Below are 19,470 nucleotides of genomic sequence, written 5' to 3' on the forward strand. Positions count from 1 at the left end.
CGGTTGGTGTTGTTGTACAGTAGAATAACAGAAAGCCAAATGGAAACAGGAGCATTAAATATCATAAACACTGCACCCAAGACAAGATGCAACAGTCAACAAAGGCCACATATACTTGAGTCTTTCACCCAACTTGCTTCCCTCTTCACCTCACTGCATCACGACGTCCACTTGCTCCTGATTCCATTCTATAAGCTGCTCTACTACGGCACCTGCAGCTGGAGTTACTGATGATGAGAAACCCTCAGCTGCTGCTTCTTGCTTATTCGATTCAGCAAACATACTGGCTGACCTTCCACCAAATTCTTGAAAAACGTTTCCACATAATGTCCAAATCAAGGACAAACTCTTCCGGCAAGTTTCATACCAACGTTGTTGTGAAGACGCAACAATACAAGAGAATGACTTGCCATATTGATACACTTTTGTAAAATATGCATGCACATGCACAAGAATCATCAATTACTGGAATGCAAATTTGAACTATGAATGAGTCCATCAGTACATCGAATCACTCAGTTTAAGTACGTTCTTGGCAACTTAAAACTTGAGCATGTCATCCATCTCACTAAACATGTCATCCAGCTCCATATTGGACTTAGTTGGAAACGCTGAAAAAACAAGAAAAAAGAATGTAATGCAAATGTTAGAATGTACGCACACATTGGGTTCACAGTTTTTGTCATTTTCATATGCATAGATGCCTAGCCTGTGCTAACACAAATGCAACTCTAAAGTCTATTTTGTGTGTACGATTTTCAATATAAACAGTTGCCTTAATTAAGCCGAGTTCACAATATATGACGGACAGCAGACCGTTTCAATCCGTAACGTTTGCGATCAGGTTCGTTCCGTCAACATTGACGCAGAGTGATTCATAATTTGTAACCCACTCTAAGTACGTGATATTTATTTTCTTGATGGAGAAGGAAACTCTGTTGTTGTTTGCGTGTGTGCTGTGGCACTACCGAAGAATCAAGACGAAAAGAAGCGTAGAAACATTTGTCATCGTCTTCAGCGATTATACGGGATACGACCTACTCACATCAGTTACAGTATTTCCGTGAATAGTACCCCATGCTCAAATGGTGCCTCATCCTCAAATAATGCCCCATGCTGACCTTATAATGAAATAATAATGCCCCATGCTCAATTAGTGCCCCCACTGGGGTATTATTCAAACCCAATTATATGCATGCTCGTCTATCAATCAATGTGTATGGTTGAGATGGAATGAACACCCAGATATAAAATCACTGAATGATTATGAAGATTCAACGTACTAACGTACTATGCAACAGACCAGAAATATGACTCAAGTGAAAGCGAAAGTAGTCAAGGGATAGCTGCAAGATTAGATTAGGTAGTTTGTTTGTATAGTGTGATTGTATTCAAATGAACAATGCAACAGCAACTGTGCTTGCAAATAATAATGGCACATGATCGAACAATGCCCCATGTTTTAGAACTATGAAAAATAGTGCCCCATGAATTACAGAAATACGGTAGCTGCAATATTTGCAATTTCCTATGATTGGTGAGCTACTTAATTTTACTTCCACTGGATTCTATCCGTGTGGTCTGCACCGTCACGTAGTGCGAAGGCATTCACAGTATGCTGCTGTCCTTTGATGTGAGTGAATGCAACGCTACAAAATGGAATGGACCGCTCTCTATCACATATTGTGAACCCGATTTTAGAATGTATAACAGCCACATGCATTTATCAATCACCGAGTGTTGTGTTTCTCCCTAAACTTTATTGTTCATCGATATCATGCATATTAAAAGTGCAGGGTCACGCTCGGACATGCGCACTGCATCCCTTTGAAAAGAGTGCACTTTTTCAAACACTCAGTACCCGCGAGGACTTCAACGCTCTAATTTGCACTGAAGGCACCCTCTGACTGAAGTCTCTCGATAGCCTGAATTGGAACGATCAAGACGTTGCAGTATGAGGTTGCGTTAGACCGTGACTCTGGTAGCTAAATTCTAGGCTTTTTAGATGTAGTTCTCAGAATTTTTTTCTAAAACCTCAAACTGAGGTTGCTACACTGCAGTTTCAGTAAAATTCGACAAGCACCTTCGCACTTTGAGCCAGATCGGAGTTCCTTACGCTCTGCACGTGACCAGAAAGCACATGCCATGTTCCCATATGTTGCATCTGCTGTAGTCACATCTTTCTCTCAAAGTAACCACGCGCACTCAGCTCTCAGTGAGCACCAAAAATTTGTATTGTTTAAAGCTTACACTGCTGCCGGGCCCGTCAATCGACACCTAAATAGCCAGTTTTGCAGTAGTTTCGTCTAGTGACCTTTGCGCATGTGCAACCTATGAACAGCATTTGAAGGTCTTACTGGCAATCAAAACTGATTTTCTTGCCAGGACACTTGAACATATATTACGTACAACAGCTACAACGCAAAGCTACCTCGCTTGAGATCGACTCAAGTGCGCATGTCCGACAGTGACCCTGCACCTTTAAACATGTGAACACACTACCTTACTAAAATAAGCTGCCAAGCATTCTATAGTCATATGCTGGAAGTCCACAGAATATATACTGTATGCACTGCCTATGGCCTACAACAACTCGTGACTATGATGTTTGCACACTTGTACAGCAGTATGTATGCCTACTATTCCACTTTCATGTGCAATTTTGTCTTGTCTCGACATGCATTAATCTCTACTAAGATTGTTATGTACTCACCGACAACTATAGGCTCTGCAGCTCTAATAAACTTGTCTGGATGTTGAACACACTGAACTTCTATCAAGTATCTTCCGGCTACAAAGCAAAGCAATAATACAAACGTTTGTCAAAGCAAGCCGTCATTCATTCCTTACTATAGGCATGTATGCCTGTGGTGTGTGTGTGTGTGTGTGTGTGTGTGTGTGTGTGTGTGTGTGTGTGTGTGTGTGTGTGTGTGTGTGTGTGTGTGTGTGTGTGTGTGTGTGTGTGTGTCAAACCTGGCCAGATCTTTACTCCTTTAAAGGTTGCTGTTGACGGATTGTCACCATCTGGCTCTAAAGATGTGCTAAACTGTCCACTCATTTCAGCTCCTCCTGCAATGCATCTCATACTGAGTACCAAATACAAGTGTATCATTCAGCATGTTTACCATGGATAACAAGTTTGAGATCTTCGCTTGTCATGGGATCACTTTGAACACTAAACGGTGGGATCTAGCAAATAGAGTTCCGAGCGAATGAGTTATCTTCAAAATCGATAGATTCTTACCTCCTCGTGTTCTAGACAACTGTGTATTGGTGGTTGTAACCATTTAAGTTCCCGTAATGGATAAACTAATGACAAACGATGTAAACTATCTGACATGTAGTTGATCTTTGTTGTTGGCTAATTAACAATAAAGCTGGTTCACAATTTTGACGCTGACGCTCAGCTAAGCATCAACATCAAAGACACCGCAAGACACCACCTTGACGTAGGCAGCATCCTTTGATGTTGACGCTGATGCTAACACTGACGCTGGAATAGGATTCATTTCTATTCCAGCATCAGCGTCAGCATCAGCATTGTGAACCAGGCTTTAATGTGTGAGCAACACAGAAAACAAGAAAGACAGTTGACACCCATCTTTAAGAGCATGTCCGCATTAATCACTACACTAGTTTCTAAAAGTTGTTTAGATCTAAGGCCACAAGAAGAAAAGTAGTTGTTTAACAGGAGCACACGCACCAATTTGTAACTGCACACCAAATTCTTTTTTCTTTCAACTGCACATGTGTCTGTAGTAACTATGGTAGTGACAGGACGTATTATTTCTGCCAAATCACAATTGTTCTAGCATGTCTCACGGAACTAGAAAATGTCTCAAATTATCCGGGCATCCGAACTGCATCTGGGTCTACTAGCAGAAACGACGAACGACATGTTGTTGCGGAGGCACACGCACTGTTCAACTCTTCTGTCAATGCAAGATTCTGACTCTTTGTTCACTGGCAGCCCATATGTTACCTAATTTATATTAATATTAATAATTGTAAAATTAAAAATTAAAACAGAATGAGCACACACGCACGGATTTCTGAGCCAAATTTCCTGTCAAACAACTAATTTTCTTCTTGTGGCCTAAACATGTTTAGAACTTAGTAAGTCTGCATTAGCACTAAACATGTTTAGTTGGCAGCTTAAACAACTTTCACTAAACCTAGTTTAACCTAAACAAGTTCATAAACTAAACCAGTTCAAGAAGACGACTGTTTCTACTAAAGACTCGTGCATCCAAGATGTGTGAGATATCCAGACAAGTTTGTTTTGGAATGGTGCAGTATTCCTAGAATGACGCTTGCTGCGATACATTGCGCTGCTCTGTAGCAATAGCTGGACGTCACTGAGACTCCAAATTCAACATCTAGGTACATGCAGTAGCTGCTGATTTCACTCCCTTATTAGATGACACCTCCATCTTTTGAGGCAATCCCATATCAACAAAATAATAGTAAAGACCATCACAACGGCATTGTCAGTGACCGTCTTCAAGTACGCACATTACCATCACGTGATCACCTAAACCACTTGCTAAACCTACTACAAAACGGGTATAGGAAAAGTGGTTTAGGTTTAGAATATAACTGGTTTAGTGCAGATGGAAACATGTCAATACTTGTTATACCGGTTTAAGCTTAGTGAAAACGCACCCTAGTTCAAGTTGTTTAGATTTAATATCACGTGATGATAACGCGTATTCCGTTAACAATTGCTGCTGCAAGTGCAGCTCTCTTCTTGGTCTCATTTACGTTCTTATGAGCCATTCTGTAAATTAAAGAAAGTGTCTCCGGCATTTCGAGGAACGAAAAAGAGAGTTGGTTAGCAACTACAATGTAGGACACAACAGTTTGCTAGCAGGTCCCGTACGTGAGAAATCCAAGTGCGGACGCCTTCACCTAAACAGGTTTAGATTCTAAACTAGTTTTATTCTAAAGTAGTTTAGAGCAGATCTAGTGCGAACACAGTCTCAGTTTTTACATACATCAGAGCTGCATGTTCACAGACACACAGACACACACAGACACACACAGACAAACACACACACACAGACACACAGACACACAGACACACACACACACACACACACACACACACACACACACACACACATATATGCACACACACACATATATGCACACACACACACACACACACACACACACACACACACACACACACACACACACACACACACCACAAACACACACACACACACACACACACACACACACACACACACACACACACCATGTTCTCTCATCTTCTTTACTGCTAGTGCTATCTTCTTCCTGTGTCCTGGTAAACTGGCAATTTCCTCGAGGTCTTTCGACGTAACTCTCACTAGCTCACTGACTTGATTATATCCCTGAACACCAACGCACACAACTCACCACACAACAAAATCGGCAACAACACTAAACTCATTACTCGCATCACAAAGTCCTCGTAATACTGAATAAGACCAAGCTCTTGAAACCATCTCAAAACACCAGTATCTGCAGTACAATAAAAGCCAATAACACAGAAAAGTCACAGATTTGAATGACTCACTTACCGAGTCCGTAAAAACGCACGCCCTTTAAACATGTCCATGACCCACCGTAGTTGTCCTGGATAAGGATCCGCCAGTACTACCAAATATCAAAATTTATTTCCATGTCATGCCGTGCACGCACACACACATGCACACACACACACATGCACACACACGCATGCACGCACACACACACACACACACACACACACACACACACACACAAACACACACACACACACACACACACACACACACACACACACACACACACACAATAAAGCAACGGTACTGTACAGGTACTGTTCCTAACTCTCTCTCTCATTCTCAGCAAAGCTCTTACTCATGCTGTAAATCTTATGTCTCGCACACCTACACATGTCGACTTCTCAGCGTGTCATTCGCATCACTCACACTCAGTGACTGTACTACGTACTTGACTCACAAAACTAGCCGTATATACCAATCGTATATACTGCCTATATGCTGTCTGAGTACTGGACTATATATGTACAGTACAAGCACTTTCCATATTCTACATGGCTAGCAACTGTACGCACAGTAACTACCAACAGTACAGCAACTAGCAACAGACAGTACAACCTCAATTATCCAGACTTTTTGGTGAAAGCCAAATTGTCCAGATAATCAAGTGTCTGGATAAATAAAATTATGGTGTGGTGACTTCCTTGAGGCTCAGTCATACATTGACAGTCAAGTACATAGAGAACAAATATTTATTTAATTAATATACAGCAATATTAGGTCAACAACGACTCAACATTTTTACACATTAAAAGGTGGATAGCAGCCGAGGGTTTATCACTTTAGTGCTTCTTGATTTACTTTAGTACTATACGGACAGTCAGATTCTGAACCACTACTGCATCTCTTTGGTGGATTGCGATCCAGTCGAACCCCCACTCCATAATACTCTGCCACCTCACCTCGTGGTCCAGGACAGACCGCTATTTCTATTTACTTACTACTGTTGTACTATTGCTGTTGAGTGGCAAGTTGTTGTGTAACAGCAGTACAATATTACTAAGGGGTCGTCCATATTTTTCGGCATTTTCACGAGCGTACAAAACACACGCTTTTTTCTCTTCTCCCTCCCCTTTCCTGAAAGCGTACGCGAAAATGCTGATTTAATATTAATACAGTGGTCTGAACCTGAGACAACGTCTACACCATGAGAACATGAACCAGCATACGAAATCTACAAGCAGACTAGACGATACAGAAACAACACTGTACCTTTAATTCCTGTATAAAATACAACGTATTTTTTCTCTTTGTCGTCATCTCTAGTTTCCGAAAAGCTTCTCTCAAAATGGAATCCTTATTCTCATCACTCTCAACCTTCCAAACTCCTGTGCCTTCCTGACAGTATCTTGCCTGCCGTAACTGTTATTTAGATAAACAAAAGCGTTGACGAAATGCTGATAAGCATTGACAGGGTGAGTATGAACAGAGCCCGCACAGTTGGACAACTCTGCCAACTTCCCTATGTTCTCCATAAGGACACGAAGCAAAGAGAAACCTGGATATTGCTCATTAACCCAGATGCGGCGGACTGCTAGCAGTAGCAGTAGTAGGTATTAACGTAATGGTTGTTGGTTTGACCACACGAACATGTGTGTAGTACCATTGAACTACCTCGGTGAAAACGTCCTACGCATGCGGTAGAACAGCATTTTTCCAAGCGTACGCCTGGTTTTATCCCCTCCCCAGCGTACATTTTGTACACTCGTGAAAATGCCGAAAAATATGGACAACCCCTAATTTAGTATACAAAAATAACGGTCTGTTCTGGACCACGAGCCGAGGCAGCGGAGTAGTGGGGGTTCGACTGGACCACGAGCCCAAAGGATGGGAAGTCCAGAACCCCTATTAATGAATGATTAGATGTAAAGTCCTCTATGATTCCAATTTTGGAGTAGGTTTACAGGTTTCCACAATGGAATGGCATCACATGGGAACACATGAAAGACGTGCTTTTTGGGCAAAAATAAATTTGTCCGGATTATCAAAATGTACAGACAATTGAGGTTGTACAGTGGTCTGTAATGCTAGCCACAAGAAAGGAATTTAATTAATTAAAGGGTAACTGCAACTCAAAAATCAAAAATTCTTTTATGTTGGAAATTGATAGTTCTAGTTGCATACATGACAGGAAAAATAGTTTTAGATTTTTTAAGTTAAGTCTTCGCCAAGATGTAGCACGTCAAAGTTGCTCCAGTTCCTCAAGTTCCGGTAATGGGCGTGGTGTAGTGTACACGTTATAGAAGGGACACTCCATGATAGCGTGTACTGTAAACAAAGGAATCTGTGGCGAAAGAATGGTTTGGTGTTGCGTGGCTGCAGGATGCACCAATTCGCACAAGTCATACGCAAGCAGCGTGTTCCGATTTCCGAACATCCCCAAGCTAAGAAAAGAGTGAGAATTGCAAATAAGGAGGACAATTGCAGAGACGTTTGTGTCGTCCGGGCAACTACAACTGAGTATGGCGCATCCTACTAAGTGGACAGGAGTCTGTAGTAGCTATTTTTAGCCTAATTGCTTCAAGATTCGTACAGCCAGGTCCATTTAAGAACTTGGTCTGGGTTGTAGCAGGGCAAAATCAAGGTCACCATTTTCCATCTACCTGCCTCCACACTTCAAGATAGCAGCACTGTGAAACCTTCGCAAAAGAAAAGGAGCTAGAGTCGCATTTGAGAAGCGGGAAACTGAGAGCAAGGAAGAATCTCGTAAACTACTGCACCTGGCTAGGAGAGATCAGACTCTTAATGACTAGACTTGCGTCCAAGTGCTTGATCGTCATGTGTAGTGAATGCAGTCGTATGCATTACAGTATACTGTACAGTGAAGTCAACCCTTGTGTCAACATGAATCAATGTACCAACTTCAATTAATTTTGTTCTCTTTCTCACAGCAATAGCTCGAGTTTTGCATAAACTCACCAGTTCACTGTACCACTATTGTCACCAGTATTCAACATTATTATTGCGTCATTATTTGAGAAAACCTCAATACGTTTTGACAGCACACACACTCCACACGAGTACGTATCCATCATCTCACAACGACCGCAGCTGCACCTGTGATGGTTGTTTACTTACCTGGATGTGCATCGATTACGTTTGCTACTCCTACTTCTACTTTGCAATGATGACAGGCTATCGGGTAGCCTGTCCTCTTCCTCGTCCGCTTCCAAGGCAGCAGGTGATCTCAAAGCTTCAGGCACACTGTCGCTGAGCTTGAACCTGTGTGGTCTAGTCACTATAATGGCTCCCCGCAAATCTTCTTCATCCTGCGATTCATGTGATGACGGAACGTTATCATCACGTAAAACCTCCAGAGGGCTCTTCAAAAGAATAACTGTTGCTGCTGACGCCTCTACCCTAACAGCGTTGCCTTGGATATAAAGTTGTAGTCATTGTTACAGGCCGCTGACTATACAGACGCACACACGTCTCCCCCCTGTGACATGTACACTACACCACACCCATTATCGGAACTTGAAGAACCGGAAGCAACTCTGACCTGCTATATCTCAGCAAAGACTTAACTCAAAAATCCAAAACTACTTTTCCTGTCATGTATGCAAATAAAACTATCGATTCCCAACATAAAAGAATCTTTGATTTTTGCGTTGCAGTTACCTTTTAAGAGACATAAATCTAGCCATATGTCTCCTACCTCAACCAACTTGAATATAATCTACATACAGATCAATATCCTCAGCACTAATCACTGCTATGAACAGTACGTCCACTTGGTATCTATGTTTGTTTGTCGTTGACTACAACACACAACAAACTCACCTGTGATGTGGCATAGAAATCTTTGAAGTCCTGTGGAACTCCCGGTTCCATTGGATCCTCAGAGCCAATCCTATTGGCTTGATAAGACTGAATCATAGTCCACGGTCCTCTGTAAATAGTATATGTGTTAGTGCTATACTGGGTGTGACACAAGAGTATGTAACAGCATACGTTAGTGTTATGCCAGTCTCGATTTGGAAATGTTTCACCATCTGGTCACTGGCCCTGTAAAGAGAGGAAAATATACAACAATAAGAAATAATGAAGACACAAAATCCACGAGTGATCGCTTGACTGGTGTGTGTGTGTGTGGTGTGTGTGTGTGTGGTGTGTGTGTGTGTGTGTGTGTGTGTGTGTGTGTGTGTGTGTGTGTGTGTGTGTGTGTGTGTGTGTGTGTGTGTGTGTGTGTGTGTGTGTGTGTGTGTGTGTGTACACATGTGTTTGCGTTGTTTGCATGTCTGGCCCAGATATGCAGCGGTACTTATGTATTTATGTTGTCTGTCTGTCTGTCAGTCAGTCAATCAAGTATATTCCGCCTGTCTGTCTGTGTGTCTGCCTGTCTGTCAAAGAACATTTATTGAAAACATCAATGCTAATACAAAAAAGGCTACATATAACACTAAGAGCTCCCAATAAACAACCATAGTGGTCGTAGAAGAAAAATTCTAAACGAACAGCCATCTGATGTTTGTAGCTATCATCTACAGAGTCATTACTACAAACTATTCTGTCAATGTTTTGCTAAAACACTACTATTGCAACGTTGTAATGTTATTGCCAGTATTCGCCGCCAGTACGTTTTAAATTCAATTAAATTCAGCTTTCTATCTTCATCACGTGATCTTAGTGAGATCTGGTGAAGAAACTTCTCTCCGCTATTCCCCCAATGTCCAAAATGTTCGAAAACCAAGGGAATCAAGCAAGGAGAACCTCCACCAGTGTGCCTTTCTTTGCTGTACTTCTCTATCTTCTTTTCTTCCCTTTCTGTCTGTCTGTCTGTCTGTTGTCTATCTGTCTGTTGTCTGTCTGTCTACCTGTCTGTCAGTCTGTCCATTTGTGTGTCATAAATAACAAAACACCACAATCAATCCTCACCATCCAATAAGCTGCAATCCAGTCAAAGTAAACTTCGTGCCAAAGTCAAACGCGACCTACACAAAATCACACAAATGTGCAAACACATCACACACCACTCCATACCACCATGCCATCACTCTACAGACCCAACAGTAAGCATTTGACGGCACAATCCAAAACTCCGTAGGATCATCTACCGCAACATACAAATCAGCGACTGTAAAACCTCGTCCATTACACACTCCTACCATCCAAAAGACACGTGTTAGGTCGTCCACCAGTACAGTCGCTCCTATAATCAGGATGGTCCTGCGTCCATCTCTTCCTGTTCTTCAACAACGGATACTCCTCTAGCCAAGCAAGAAACTCATACAAGAATTGAAACACAAACAGCATGCATGACCTACTCATCGCAACAGGCTGTTCACGTGGCGTCTTGAGTGCTTGTTCTCTTCGTCGTTCTTGCTCTTTCTGCAATGATCCAACGTTGCACATACAGAAGAAAAACAAATCGTGTTCGTTCAATACCCGTGGAACAAGAGGTTCTTTGTCTTTGTATTCTATTTGATATAAAGGTTTTCGTCATTTTGGGAGAGAGAGAAGAATTAATAAAGTGACTCACCATCAAACAAATCCAAAAACGGCCCAGCTTTGTCTTCCATTCCTTTCGTTTTCATGTAGTCTTCAATGATTGTTCGAGCTGTCTATTGATCGAATACACAGCCATGCAACAGCAGTCGAAAAATGGAACAAACTCATTGCCATATCTTACCTCTTTCGTGCCATTCTCTAAGTTCGGGTTAGCGCCGTATGAGAGCAGAAGTTCTGCAACATCTCGCCTAAGACAGACAACAAATACACATACACACATGTGAACACACACGCATGCACACACACATGCACACACACACATGCATGCGTGTGCACACACACACACACACACATGCACACACACACACACACACACACACACACACACACACACACACACACACACAATAACAACAATCATTTCCATCACTGTTGATCGGCATTTACCGAAAGAAACGACAAGCTTCATGCAGTGCCTGAGTTCCTGTTGACTCTCCATTCACTGCAATTTCGCAGTCAATCAACAGCTGAACAATGTCAAGTCGACCTGAGATACAAAAACAGCAACAGACCATTAGCCATTCAGTATTATCCAGATAACAACAACAAGACAGAGTGAACGCCCAAATGAGACTACTAGTATCCACAGTACAAACTCTGATTATCCAAACTTTTTGTTCGGAAGCCAAATTGTCCAGACAAATGAAATGATGGTGTGGTGCATGACTTACTTCCTTGAAGCTCAGTCATATAGTGACAGTCAAGTACATAATGAACAAACGTTTACTCATTTAGGCTTATCAATAACAGCAACAGCAATAGAGTGTTGGCATAGTGCACGCACGGTTGGGGCTTGGGGTTGCAAGCAAACCCCCCCCCCCCCTCACAGCTCTGTTCTCTCATGGCCATTAGGTACATGTGACCTATAAAGTGGTTAACATTTTGTACGTGTTCTGTGTGAATTGGGCTCCTGTTTGGCTCGTTCCAGGCTTTGCATTTATCTAAGGGTATCATACAGACACGCGTGAGAGTCTGGAAATGAGGCAAGCCAGAAACTATTTACAACATCCAGGATTTCCATTCTGCCAGTAGCTGCTGTTCGTTTATGGCAAATCACACTAACACTGACACACACACACACACACACACACACACACACACACACACACACACACACACACACACACATCTTTACAGCCTCAATTCGCTGTACTATGCGCATTATGCACATTACAACAACATGTAACAAGGTTTCTTCATCCGTTAGACGTTCACATTCAATCTTTAAAATCTAAGCAATTTCTCTATTTCTAGCTGCTTAGATTTCCATTTCAGTCACAACACGTAGTCAACTCAATTGTGCGCCGTGCTTTCAAATGTTTATAGCAACTTCCTTGATTTGGATTTGGAATATCGAAATGAAAAGTATAATCAAATGAACCACAACTCAAGTGAACATACCGTTCTTTGACGCTTCAACAATTGATTTTGTAGATTGAATGGCAGCTGGATCCGAGTCAACAAAAAGAGACACACACTCTGTGTAACACAAACAACAGTAAGACGATGCAATAGATGATGTGTGCATGTGTGTGTGTGTGTGTGTGTGTGTGTGTGTGTGTGTGTGTGTGTGTGTGTGTGTGTGTGTGTGTGTGTGGCATGTGCATGTGTGTGTGTGTGTGTGTGTGTGTGTGTGCGCGTGTGTGGCGTGTACCTTTCTTGTCAAATCGTGCAGCAAGATCAAGAGGAGTGTCACCATCTTTGTTCACTACCATCACTTTAGCTCCAGCCTAACACATGACAACAATACTAATTACATAACATTAATGTAGAAGATCCCGTGGGTGGGTGAAAGGTCTCTGTGGGCATGGGGGCACATGTGCCTGCATTTGCCTGCAAAAATCCGACCAAACCAACCAACCTGCAGTAGCTTATGAGCAGTAAAGATCTTGCCCTCCTGATAAAATTGTGCTGCAAAATGCAGTGGTGTATTCCCAGAACTGTTCATCTCGTTTGCCTACAAAACACACATCCCAATATCCCACTGTGACACCAACACACACACACACACACACACACACACACACACACACACACACACACACACACGTATGGCACAAGGAACGTGACTTTATTAGGTTAGTCCCATATATAGGGTGTAAACATATATAGGGTGTAAAACACATATATAGGGTGTAAAACACATATATAGGGTGTAAAACACATATATAGGGTGTAAAACACGCATATATATATATATATATATATATATATATATATATATATATATATATAGGCTGTAGAACACACACACACACACACACACACACACACACACACACACACACACACACACACACACACACACACACACACACACACACATGGTGTAGATATATATATATATATATATATATATATATATATATATATATATATATATATATATAAAGTCTTCCCAGTATTGTCTGATTAGACTCGACCCAGTCTCACTCTGCCCTCGTCATTCCCAGATTGTCAATCCTTGGCGGAGAGAGACTGAGAGTCTATTGTCTGATCTCTAGAAATTAAGTCGTTGTAAACTATATTCGTCGCCTAATTAACTGTAATGACTCCGCCCATGTCTTGAATACACTAGTGCAACTCAAAGCTATAGCGTTTTCTAGAAGAGCGGAAATACAAATGGTCTCACTCTGTATAGCAGCAAAACATGCGCACCATTCTCAGATTATAAATTCAATTGGATTCTCGGGCTTCAGTTGTCTATGTGGGTGTAGTGTGTGTGCCCGTTCAATTACAAACCGTTTTTTATTCACCTGTCATCTCATCTTACGTCTCACGTGTACCTTTACTGAGATTAGGTATCTTTCAACCACCCTGTGTGTTTTTAAACCCTCTATATGTGTGTGTTTTTACACCCTCTATATGTGTGTGTTTTACACCCTATATATACATATATATATATATATATATATATATATATATATATATATATATATATATATATGGGTGTTTTACACCCTATATGTGTGTGTGTTTTACACCCTATATATATATATATATATATATATATATATATATATATATATATATATATATATATATATATATATATATATATATATATATATATATGCGTGTTTTACACCCTATATATGTATGTGTTTTACACCCTATATATATATATATATATATATATATATATATATATATATATATATATATATATGGGTGTTTTACACCCTATATATATGCGTGTTTTACACCCTATATATATATATATATATACATATATATATATATATATATATATATATATATATATATACATAAATGCGTGTTTTACACCATGTGTGTGTGTGTGTGTGTGTGTGTGTGTGTGTGTGTGTGTGTGTGTGTGTGTGTGTGTGTGTGTGTGTGTGTGTGTGTGTGTGTGTGTTTACACCCTATATATATGTGTGTGTGTGTGTGTGTGTGTGTGTGTGTGTGTGTGTGTGTGTGTTTTATACCCTATATATGTGTTTTACACCCTATATATGTGACTAACCTAATAAAGTCACGTTCCTCGTGCCATACGCACGCACACACACACACACACACACACACACACACACACACACACACACACACACACACACACCACACACCTGTGCTCCATTCTTCAACAAAATCTCTACAACGTCGCTCTTATTCTGCCAAGCTGCCATATGCAAAGCCGAATTACTAACACAAACAAATCCATCTCAACAACAGCACTCCCCCACACAAAACCGTCCATAATCAACGCACTTCTGATAATCTCTCGCCGCAATATCAGCAGAATAAATCAACAGCAAAACAACCGCCTCTTTGTGGCCTAAAAAGCAGGCAATCGAGTCTCACCGCTAGCCGCTAATCAAGTCTCTATTAACAACCGTTCAGAGCTGCCGTAATTAGCGGCGTCGAGCCGTTTCGGTCGGTGCATTCAACGTCAATATGATTGACGCGCACTTTCATCTTCATGTTCTGAAGCGTTGGGAGGTCGTATGTCGTTGGGTCGGCTGCTGAGCCTTTCTTTTTCTGTTGAGGTGCGAATATTCTCTGCAAGGGAAAGACACGCCTTTACCAGAGAGAGGAGGAGATGGTGTGTGTGTGTGTGTGTGTGTGTGTGTGTGTGTGTGTGTGTGTGTGTGTGTGTGTGTGTGTGTGTGTGTCTGTGTGTGTGTGTGTCTGTGTGTGTGTGTCTGTCTGTCTGTGTGTGTGTGTGTGTGTGTGTGTGTGTGTGTGTGTGTGTGTGTGTGTGTGTGTGTGTGTGTGTGTGTGTGTGTGTGTGTGTGTTGTGTGTTGTCTGGTCGCTCTGTTGTTCTGCATGTCACACAAACCTCGAGTTTCTCTACGTCGCCGTCTCGTGCTGCTTTCAGCAACTCTATCTCTTTGCTCCGCTTCGACATTGGACGTGAGAGCGCTCGTGTGCTGGCGCGGCGCGCTCAAATACTGTAACGGCAAGAAACTAAAACTTGTTGATATTAAATAGGTTGTATTCGATTTTTGAGATGATTTTCTAGTCGAACGAGTGAGATCTGAAAATGACTGTTAGATTATTGAGGAAACGATGATGTGAAAGATGTCAGGAAGTGTGTACAAATCGTAATTTTATTACATTTGATTGGTGTGCTCATGCGCAATACAACTTCCCGCTAGAGATGGAAGATTTCGAAGTCCCGAAATCGCAGTCTGCGGTTCGATATCTTAGCGAAATTATTTATAGAAAGTATATGCGCAAAGAATCGTTAGCTACAAACTTCAAAAACCAACCAGACAAGTGCGAAACAGCCTATTTTTCGCGAAAGTGACGCGGGAAAAGGGTCTGGCTACGCGAGACTACCGAAGTCACTTCGCGCATGTTCAGTTGCTGGCATTGCATAAAGTCATCATGGTTGATCATGGAGCCGTGCGTAAGTTATCAACGAACACTCACAGTTTCATTGTGTCTAAAGTCAAGGACATATCGTTCAGCATCTATGCCTTGAACCGGGCGCCCCCTCACGGGAAACCTCGAACCGACCCGGAAAGAATCTCATGCTACCAACACGAAGAATTAGACTGGCGCAACAACTGCCTTCCCGACGTACTTGTATTTCCTCGTTACTCGTACTGCCAAGGCAAAATAGACTCGATGGATGTCAAACTTCTGTTGGATCATTTCGACAAAGATCAAGGCCCGGGTCGAACTTGGCCGCCTTCTAAACGTTGCCTTGTCTGTCCCGAGTGCAGAGATCCGACCATTGGCTGCACTGGAGTCGTTGTGATTGAATTTATTTTGAAGGCCACGCCCATCAAGAATTACCCGTATAAGTATCCTGCGCAGAAACGGGAGTTCACGCCTGTCCTGCTTGTGTCCCGTTTTATCCCGCGGTTGTACCACGATAGCTGCTATTTAAAGTTCATGGATAACTGTATCAAATGGGGTGCACCCGATGATTGGTTCTCGTGCGAACGAGAGATTCTTGGGCCAGGACAAGAGCTGAAAAATCATCCAAACCTTACGATGCAGTGGCTGGATGTCTATGATGCTCTCAGCGAGTACGACGAACACCTGAGAAATTATTTCCACAAGGAAGTGCCCATGTTCCCGCAGGACGAGAGTAAAGTGCCGAAAAATATGTCGCCAAACGATCTCGACTACGAGGACCCTCCAAAGGCAGAAGAGAAAGAGAAAGAAGTCGTTAGTAAATCTATGGTGACCGCTTTGCATGGTAAAGCAAACGAGGCTTTAGAAAAGAAGTTGTATGGCACTGCAGCTGAACTATATACAAGGACTCTGACTGTGAGTGATTCAGACCAGCATATTTTACTGTCAAATCGTGCGAAGGCTTACTTGGCGATGAAGAAATATGATGAAGCGATCGATGACGCCAACAGGGTGATCCGTCTTGAACCGAACTGGATCGAGGGATACCAACGAAAAGCTGAAGCTCTAATTGAAATGGATCGTAAGTTCGAGGCGATACCGATCATCACTGTTGCGTGTGACATCGATCCGAAGGATACAGTATCAGCCGCTCTGCTTACACGTGCGGTTGAGTTAAAGCAAGACTCGATGCACATGTATCGGGTGCTTAATGCACACCGATTTAGGAGATATGAACGATTTCTGGACCTTGTCTGTTGTGCTGTGAGGGACATGCTGGAGAATGCACCGGCGGTTGAAAATGATGATGGCTTGATGTCAGTTAACGAGCGAGCAGCAGCTGTACGTGCATGTGTGGAATGTGTGTGTGTGTGTGTTTGTCTCAGTAAATTGTGTTTTAGATTAACAATCGTCTGTGTCCAGAAACGAAGCTCATGTTTGCAATGCAGTTTGCTCGTCGTTTGTCGCAATATCTTCCTCGATTAGGACACCCGTCGCTCGAAAAACACGCTCGTTACTTTGCTGCTATCTACAAAAAACATGAACCAATGATTGCAAAGATTGGCACCTTGTTGAGTCAATATAGTGAATCAGGTGTTCCTGTCGATTCGATCAGACCAATGACAGATGCTCCAGGCAGCATAAAAAAATCTGAGAAGGCTGCCTTGAAGAAGCTTGGTGGAAACCCAAAGAAGAAGAAACGAACCAAGGAGAAGATGAAGGCAATGAAGCTTTCGGCACCAGCAACGGTCCCTTGTACAGACCCCGAAGATGTGGCTGCAGCTCTCAGGTACACTCTGGCAAATGACAAAGACTTTCTAAAACTGAGGAGAGGACAATTCGACGATTCAGGTGACTTTGATTATGACGATGAACCTGCCACAGTTAAATCTGAAGAGGCTGAAGTCAGTGAATCGAAATCCAAACCTTTAACAACGAAATCTGAGTCAAACGCCTCGAAGGCAAAATCTGAGTCAAAGGCATCGAAGGCAAAATCTGAGTCAAAGGCATCAAAGGCTAAAGCATCAAAGGGTAAGGGATCGGGTCATACAGTCGTTAAATTAGATACGAGCAAGTCTGAAAATCCAAAGTTTATGGTGGTTGGTAAAGGAGAAGGTGGGATCGACAAGATAATGGATTCTATGTCAAATGCAGACGCGGTTGCATCGTTTAGTGACCCAGACAATCCCATGAGGACGTATGGATTGAGTGATAAATACATGGAGCTGCTAAAGGACCACTATACAGAAATATCACATCGCACGGTATTGATCATTACTGTCTAATATGACAAGTCTGTCTGTCTTGTCTTTCTGTTTGTGTGTCTGTCTGTCTTGTGTTTCTGTTTGTCTGTCTCTTGAATGCATGTGTATCTACGTTACATTTAGTGACTTCTCATCACTTGAATGTAAATGTCAGTGTGTCTTGAATTACTACCTATTAGGAAGGCTTTCCACCAACAGCTTTGGAAGTTAAATGGGCTTCATTGTGTAATCGAGACCCACACGAGTTATCATTAGAGGAGCTGCACACAGTGCTGACAGTCAATGGAATTTGTATCATGGGTGCAGTCAGCCGAGAAAAATTACTAAAGTATTCTGAGAAGACTCTTGACATGCAGCAGTTTATTCGTAAGAAGAAACAAGATGAGGTCAAAGAAAAGGAAGAAGAAAAAGAAGCAAAAGCAAAAGAGCTGGTATGGTAGTCATGAAATCGTCTCATTTCAATTTCTTGTGTATAAACTGACCAATGGTTTCTATTATAGGATGACGCTTGGGATAGTGATGATCCAGAGTTCCAGACAATGAAGGCTGTTCTAATGGAAGAGAAGAGGAAAATGGAGGAAGAGAAACGCCTTAACTGGGAATCAAAGAGTGAAGCAGACAAGATTCGTACTTTGGAAAGGAAGAAAAGGATGGAAAAGTACACTGATCCCGACATAAGCTGGACAGATCTAGATATGGACAACATGGTCTCGACTACACTGGAGCGCGATCTCTTCAAGAGTCTCTATGAAGAAGACCAGAAGAAACGAGACGAAGAAGCTAAGAAGAGACTTCTCAAAGAGGAAGAGGACAAGAAACGTCAACGGGCAGAGAAGAAACAAGCTGAACTGATAAAGAAATTGGAAATGAAGACAAAGAATAAAGATGACGATAAAAGTGATCAACTGCCAGGGCAGGATTCAGAGGTTCAAAGTAAAGCAAAGGCATTACCAAAGGAAACAAAGAATGAGGCAACAGTGGACAAACAGAAGGCGTCAGCTGAACAAAAGCCAGTTGCAGCAGCCATGGATCCATCAATAGTCACAGCAAGTTCAATGTCAGATGAAACTGGTGAAAAGGAAGACAAGTCAAAGATTACCAAACTGTGCAATCATTGCTTATCATCAAGTACAAAGATGTTGAAATGTGGACGATGCCTGGCTGTTCATTACTGTAATCGTGAATGTCAGAAGGCAGACTACGCAAAGCACAAGAAAGTCTGCCAAAAGAAGTAAACATAATGGAACACTGGAATGACAGTTACACAAAA

At 42.0% G+C, this 19,470-nt stretch overlaps 2 protein-coding genes across 2 annotated transcripts; one reads left to right on the forward strand and one right to left on the reverse strand.

Moving 5' to 3' along the window:
- Positions 1–398: 398 nt before the first annotated feature.
- LOC134197143 (caskin-1-like) lies at positions 399–15,557 on the reverse strand. Its single transcript, XM_062666407.1, has 25 exons — positions 15,407–15,557; positions 14,960–15,125; positions 14,835–14,901; positions 14,693–14,768; positions 12,967–13,062; positions 12,760–12,835; positions 12,507–12,584; positions 11,493–11,592; positions 11,227–11,293; positions 11,077–11,158; positions 10,983–11,014; positions 10,862–10,925; positions 10,703–10,804; positions 10,601–10,647; positions 10,473–10,528; positions 9,549–9,602; positions 9,378–9,486; positions 5,571–5,646; positions 5,444–5,511; positions 5,264–5,381; positions 3,245–3,309; positions 3,126–3,189; positions 2,974–3,069; positions 2,714–2,791; positions 399–611 (listed from the first exon to the last, which is right to left on the reverse strand). The coding sequence occupies exons 1-25, from the start codon at positions 15,473–15,475 to the stop codon at positions 541–543; spliced, it is 1,977 nt and encodes a 658-aa protein (XP_062522391.1). The 5' UTR covers positions 15,476–15,557; the 3' UTR covers positions 399–540.
- Positions 15,558–15,911: 354 nt separating this feature from the next.
- LOC134197021 (uncharacterized) lies at positions 15,912–19,463 on the forward strand. Its single transcript, XM_062666252.1, has 4 exons — positions 15,912–17,277; positions 17,337–18,200; positions 18,380–18,631; positions 18,701–19,463. Exons 1-4 carry the CDS (start codon positions 15,958–15,960, stop codon positions 19,433–19,435), a joined length of 3,171 nt encoding a protein of 1,056 aa, XP_062522236.1. The 5' UTR covers positions 15,912–15,957; the 3' UTR covers positions 19,436–19,463.
- Positions 19,464–19,470: the final 7 nt, after the last annotated feature.

The sequence above is a fragment of the Corticium candelabrum genome, chromosome 22 (assembly GCF_963422355.1).
Source record: "Corticium candelabrum chromosome 22, ooCorCand1.1, whole genome shotgun sequence".
NCBI classification, from domain to species: Eukaryota; Metazoa; Porifera; class Homoscleromorpha; order Homosclerophorida; family Plakinidae; genus Corticium; species Corticium candelabrum.

Bases quoted from the DNA above. Each gene is read 5' to 3' on its own strand.
- LOC134197021 (XM_062666252.1), top strand. From the start codon at position 15,958: ATGGTTGATCATGGAGCCGTGCGTAAGTTATCAACGAACACTCACAGT. The intron at 17,278-17,336 runs GTACGTGCATGT...ATTGTGTTTTAG, and splicing joins TTAACGAGCGAGCAGCAGCT to ATTAACAATCGTCTGTGTCC. The intron at 18,201-18,379 runs GTATTGATCATT...ACTACCTATTAG, and splicing joins CAGAAATATCACATCGCACG to GAAGGCTTTCCACCAACAGC.
- LOC134197143 (XM_062666407.1), bottom strand. From the start codon at position 15,475: ATGTCGAAGCGGAGCAAAGAGATAGAGTTGCTGAAAGCAGCACGAGAC. The intron at 11,159-11,226 runs GTAAGATATGGC...TTCGATCAATAG, and splicing joins TAGAGAATGGCACGAAAGAG to ACAGCTCGAACAATCATTGA. The intron at 3,070-3,125 runs GTAAACATGCTG...GATGCATTGCAG, and splicing joins TCTCAAACTTGTTATCCATG to GAGGAGCTGAAATGAGTGGA.